Here is a 6,750-nt window from a genome sequence, read left to right on the forward strand (position 1 = left end):
CTCTCTCTCTCTCTCTCTCTCCCCCCCCCTCTCTCTCTCTCTCAGTTTATGACGTTTACCTTCGTAGGAGTAGTAGTTTCCAGGATATTTGCCAAAATGGATTCACAAGATGTTAATTTCTTGTCATTCGGACAAATATTTGATTAATGAAATACTATATCTCAGAAATCATTCGACGTACAAATGTCTATTAAGACTCATATTAAAGCTAGTTTAATGTTCTATAACGTTTAATAGTTTTCGACATTCGACGGCTTTTTAAAAAGCAACACTTCCTAAAAATCACACTGAAAAATCAGTGCGATGTTTAAGTGAATTTATTTTGAGAAATCTATATCTCAGAAATCATTCGACGTACAAATGTCTATTAACACTCATATTAAAGCTAGTTTAATGTTCTATAACGTTTAATAGTTTTCGATATTCGACGGCTTTTTAAAAAGCAACACTTCCTAAAAGTCAAGGGCCTGGATAAATGTATTACAGAAACATTATGTATTCATTTACGTAAATTACAAAGTCAAAACATAATAAATTTGTATATAATGAAATATCCTGTTTGAAACAGAGTTATTTATTAGTTACAATAAAAATATCCATATAATGTTATAAAGTTTTTATTTTGTTGTAACACCTACGTTTTGGGCATTCTCAATGATATTATCTATAATATCAGAGCTATCATTGTTTATCAAACTGTTGCAGGCTATTATCCCTTCGTCATATTTTATGATTAATCAATAAACTATTATTATCACTATTATACTCATTCATTTTAATTTTAATTCATTGTTTTAATTATTCAGTTTACAATGTATATTACAATCTATCACTTTAACAGCAATTCACTTATCTACTTCATTCGGACAACTATCTTCCTCCGATGTTATGTTTTGCTTTTGTATATAAATGGATAAATATCTAGGCCCGACTTTAGGTAGGAAGCCTCCAAAATTAAAGAATATACATTCTCAATAAATTTGGGTTATCAGCAGAAATAAACAACGTACTAATTTAACTAATTAATTTATTTAAAATTTTAAAAGTAACTAAATAAAACCAAAAGTTAAACATTTACAAGGAGTCGATCGGTAACACAATGAAGACTTGAGGAAACAGCACACGGTAAATATAATTCAGATCAGATTATTGCAGCGGAAAAGGTAGGTAAGGTTGTGGGACTTAGTTAAGAAATACTGAACCAACGTGTAAACATCCGAGGGATAGACCGAAACGTAGATGGGAGGATTGTACCAGGTAAATTTGATTCGGACAGGTGTCATTGCAGTATAAGTACCCAAGAAGAGATTAAATTCAGTTATTTTACCCCAATATTATTAATATCACATCTAACATTGTTTATCAAACTGTCGCAGGTTATTATGCCTCTGTCAATTTTTTATGATTAATCAATAACCTACTATTATCACAATTTCACTTAGTTTAGTATTACTGAATAATTAGTTTAGAGTGTATATTACAATCTATCACTTTATCTACAATTCATTGTTTAACCTACCTCACATAGAACGTAGTAGTTAAAACAGAATAAGTTAGTCCATTGCCGAAATGCACTATATGGAACTTTCTGATATATTACTTTAGAATTATTATTGCAGATTTAAATTTACGATTTGTTTCTGATTTTGATGTATGTTAATTGATTATTTTACATTTTTCATGCGTTAATATAAGATAAGATTTTCGGTTAGGTCTCTTTTATAAGAATTGAAAACCACGTTAAAATGAAGTTTAACTCAACATAGCAGATTTTCTGATACGTCAATTTTGGTTTTTATTGATGATATATAGTTGTTACTTACTTTCAAATTACAGAAAATAATCCTGGAGGAGTCTTGGAGGTGTCTTCAGGATGGCAATCGGATACACTACTGACCTTAGTCGACCGATGTTCTGTGAAGTTATTTCCTGAGAACCGGTCTGTCCTCACATTTAGCTAATTAGGTATCGATAAGTTTCGATAGGATCTATTCGATGGTGACTGACATATCGATGTTAATATTTTCATATCGCTTATCGAATTTTAGAAAAACTAAATCATTGAATTGAGCCGAGTCTTTCTTCTTGAGGTTGCATTAAATGTTGAAATTCGATGTACAGCATAATCTTGGCAATCCGAACTAATTGTTATAAATGTTCGGATTACAGAAAGTATTAAGAAAAATAGTGTAAATAACTATTCATTTAGTGTATTGTCTTTCTTTATCATTTATATTTGTTTTATCCCATTATTTTTACTTTATTTCTTTTTTGTTTTCTATCCATGTATATTTATAAATATTTTTTTATATATGTAATATTTCTCCCCCCTCCCCTATTATCTATATTATCATTTATTGTTTACCTAATAATAATGTTTTCTTTAATTTTCTACAATGTTTACTTTAAAACTATTTTCAAAAGTAACGTACTTAACTGCCAATCCCCACTCCTCCCAATAGAAACGGTTCACTCTGACTTTGATTATCAAAACAGGTATGAATTCTGTCTTGTTCATTTTCTTCCTTTATTCTTACCCTCTTTTTCATATCTTAGCTTATACTTTCTTTTTTATCTATTATTGTTTCCGTTTTCATTTATTGTTTGTAACCTTTAATTTTTCTTATTTAATTTTTACATTTCATTATATATCCTTGTAATTTTCCAATTGCTTTTTTACTTATGTTAAGTGTTCGTATCTTTTTTATCCCTGATGAAGCCCTGCAACGTGGGACGAAGCGTTGGCTCAATCAAAATAGTTATTACTATTTGTGTTTTATTTGACCGCACCCGGACCATATTACATTCATTACAAAAAACAAAATTGTATTATTTTACACTGCCAGTAATGCTAAATGATGATTTAATTTATTAGAACTATTAGATTGTTCATTTATAATAAAAAAAAATTATAGTAAAAAAACTACACCATCTCAACATCCAGGAAAACCCGGCAAAAACAGATTGCGTGGTGTTCGCACTACAGAAAGGGAAGAAAACCAGACTAAAAGGTGTTTTTTTAAGCTAGATAGAACTTTAAATTGTAAAAAGTAACACAAAAAATTAAATTGTAATCAAAATTTTTTTTTATTTGTTTCAGTATACTCTGACAAATCATCATGAATAGACTCACGCTTGAACAACGCTACGAAATTACAAAATTGGGCCTAGAGCAGTTGGCAACTGACCCGTTGTTTTATCGCAAAATTGTGTTCAGCGATGAGGCGCATTTTTGGCTTAACGGGTTTGTTAATAAGCAAAATTGCCGCATATGGAGTGAGACCAATCCACAAGAGACCCTACAGACTCCATTACATCCAGAAAAATGCACCGTTTGGTGCGGTTTTCACGCTGGTGGCATCATCGGACCTTATTTCTTCAAAAGTGAGGCCGGAGCTCGCGTTACGGTCAATGGAGATCGTTACCGCACCATGATCAATGATTTTTTGTTTGAAAATATGGATCCGGAGGAGATGTGGTTTCAACAGGATGGCGCTACGTGCCATACGGCGAACGCAACCATCGACTTATTGAAATCAAAATTTGGCGATAAGTTGATTTCGAGAAATGGACCTGTCAATTGGCCTCCAAGGTCGTGCGATTTGACACCTCTCGATTATTTCCTGTGGGGCTACGTGAAGTCACTGGTTTATGCTGATAAACCAGCAACAATTGACGCCTTGGAGGCCAGCATTGTTCGTGTTATTCGTGACATACGGCCAGCAGTGCTCGAAAAAGTGGCCCAAAATTGGACGTCCAGAATGCGCTTCGTCAAGAACAGCCGCGGTGCCCATATGCCCGAAATCATTTTCAAATGTTAATGTCACGTATTGATCTTTCGAATAAAAAAAAAATTTTGATTACAATTTAATTTTTTGTGTTATTTTTTACAATTTCAAGTTCTATCGGGCTTAAAAAAACACCCTTTACTTCGCACGCTCCAAGTGACAAATTCCGTACTAACTTCAAACTCTACAGTTTAACTGGGCATTAAATTGGATCGCCACATAACACTGTCAGGCCATTGCTAGATGAAAACAACAACGAGCCCGTCTCAGATCATACTGGTTACACCACCTTTTATCATCACCATTACTCTCACTAAGGCTCACACTCCAAATTAATAAAAGTATTTTGAGACCACCACTTCTATATGGTGCTCCACTCTTCACCTATCTCAGAGAAGGGACAGAGCACCATCAACAACTAGTACAAGAGCCCAAGAGGAGAAAAAAGTCAGTTATCTCACCCCAATTTTTAATAACTTTGATGAAAGCTATGTATAATTAATAGTAAAAATTGATGAGTCTGCCAAGTATAGGTAGGGGAAATAAGAAATGGCAGCAGTTTGAAAGCGATAAAAAAATTTAATTTTTCATTCGGAGCTCTATATCTTAAAAAGTAGGAACAAGACAAGAAAACCTAAGAGAATGTCATTTAAAGATGAGCAAATTTGCTAAAATTTGAGCCCTAAAAGAGTTATTTACGTTAAATAGATCTCGATTTATAGCTTTTTAAAAAGCAACATTTCATAAAAATGTTGTATGGAACGTACTGAAAGATCAGTAGTTAGTGAATTTATTTTGAAAAATCTATATCTCAAAAACCATTTGACGTCTATTAGCACTCAAATTAAAGTTAGTTTAATGAGCTATAAAGTAGTTTATGAATCTAGAAATATATTTTTTCAAAAATCCAACATTTTATACGAACAACTAGAAATTAACATTTTGGGAGTTTATTTTGTCAAATATCATTAAAACTACTACTCCCACAAAGATAAAGTTCATACTATTGAACTATTTTGTAGTAAATTTAACTAGCTTTAATTTGAGCGCTGGCAGACATCTGTACGTCCAATGGTTTCTGAAATAATGTTTTTCATAAATCAAATTTATTGTGCGAACAACTATAAATCATTTTATTTTAGCAAATATCATGAAAACTACTATTCCTACAAAGGTAAAGGTCAGAAACTTCTTTATAGTCCATTAAACTAGCTTTAATTTGAGTGCTAATAGACATCTGTACGTCACATAGTTCCTGAGATATAGAATTCTCAAAATAAATTAACTAACTTCTAATCTTTCAGTAGATTTTTAAGAAATTTTGTTTTTTAAAAAGCTATATTTCGAAAACTATTTAACTTAAATAACCCTATTAGGGCTCACATTTTAGGAAATTTACTCTTCTTTAAATGATGTTCTCTTACATTTTCTAGTGTTATTGGTAGTTTTTAAGATATAGAGCTCCGAATGAAAAAATAGTGGTTTTTTAAAGGTTTTTAAACAGCCGCCATTTTTTATTTCCTCCACCTATTTTGACTAGTAATTATACATAGTTTTCATTAAATTAATAAAAACTTGGGGTGAGATAACTGCCTTTTTTTCGTCCCGGCTCTTGTACTATTTGAAATATATATAAATACTGGAGGTAGTTGGAAATGTGAGGACTAGATGGCGACACCAGCCTTCACTTAGATCAATACTGATGGCCGAGCCCCAAGAGGGGGCTTGCTTATCGTAATGTGCCAAACATCTTTATATCTATCTGTCTTCTCTATCATTTATATATCTCTCTGTTCAGGTAATTTTTTATATATTTTTAAATATATTCTATGTATCTTTATCATTATACACTAAAATCAATCAACTCTAGAAGAATCGGATTTCATATTAATATGTATGTAAATTCGCTTCGTATGACTGTTGTGTATAATCAAGCTTCGAGTGATATCCTTTGAAAGTCGTAATATACATACAAGTGTATATGAATACGTGTCAGAAAAGCAGAGATTTTTTTTTTTAGTTTCATGCATTACAGTGTTATCTCTCTTATCCGAACTTCTGTTTTCCGGACACTCCAGTAATCCTGTAGCGTCAAGAAAAAAAAAAGAAAGCAATAAAATTTTTGTTTTCTGATAAAAGTTCACATGTGTACAGGACATTTTTAACTTCCTGATCTCAAGGCAAGTAATTGCAATTTTTAACCAGCTTTGATATCACGTGATCTAATTCCTATAAAAGTGTTTATAATATATTTTGTTGGAATTACAAATACATAATACTCATTGAATAAATCATTTGATTCTGTAAAACTAATTTAATTAATAGTAGAAGTATGTATAACACAAAGTTATGTTGTTGAGTCATTTTTATATTACGTTTATACAGATTCCTACAAAGTATTTTATTTTTAATTATACTTTTTTCACTTATAAATAGTCAAACTGAAAGTTTTAACAACTTAAATTATCATTTAGCATTACTGTAGGATGTAAAAGAAAACAATATTTAAAAAAAAAATGCATGTAGCTAAATACCTTGTAGTTCATACTTGGAATACCTTTATGCGTGATTCTATACTCTTAAATTATACACAATTGTCTAAAAAACATTGTCAAGTTTTATAAAACGTAAGTTGCCAACATAAATACAAATGTTCGAATTTAAAAAGAACAACCAACAGTGATTTATCAAAATTAAAAATTAATGAATGATAAGAAAAATAATTAATTTTAAAAATGCAATAAATTACAGAATTTAGAGAATAAGGACATTAAATTTGATGTAAAAAACTTAAAGAAAAATTATTTCGTGTTTTTATACAGTTTCTTTTAATGTCGAAGTGAATAAACGAAAAATTAGTTCGTGTTTTGATACAGTTATTATAAATGTCGAAATAAATAAATGGAAAATTAGTTCGTGTTTTGATACAGTTACTTTTAATGTTGAAGTAAATAAATGAAAA

At 30.8% G+C, this 6,750-nt stretch overlaps 2 protein-coding genes across 2 annotated transcripts in view; one reads left to right on the forward strand and one right to left on the reverse strand.

Moving 5' to 3' along the window:
- The window catches only part of LOC106680151 (ankyrin-1), a 25,134-nt gene extending 23,225 nt beyond the window's left edge, over positions 1-1,909 (reverse strand). Inside the window, exon 1 of the mRNA XM_014419661.3 lies at positions 1,824-1,909. The gene's annotated coding sequence lies outside the window, so the exon portion shown is untranslated. The remainder of the gene's footprint in view (positions 1-1,823) is intronic.
- A 3,556-nt stretch (positions 1,910-5,465) lies between these two features.
- The window catches only part of LOC106680146 (uncharacterized), a 24,074-nt gene continuing 22,789 nt past the window's right edge, over positions 5,466-6,750 (forward strand). Inside the window, exon 1 of the mRNA XM_014419654.2 lies at positions 5,466-5,586. Coding sequence (XP_014275140.1) covers positions 5,526-5,586 — 61 coding nt within the window. The 5' untranslated portion in view covers positions 5,466-5,525. The remainder of the gene's footprint in view (positions 5,587-6,750) is intronic.

The sequence above is a fragment of the Halyomorpha halys genome, unplaced genomic scaffold (assembly GCF_000696795.3).
Source record: "Halyomorpha halys isolate HHAL.00 unplaced genomic scaffold, Hhal_1.1 Scaffold246.1, whole genome shotgun sequence".
NCBI lineage: Eukaryota > Metazoa > Arthropoda > Insecta > Hemiptera > Pentatomidae > Halyomorpha > Halyomorpha halys.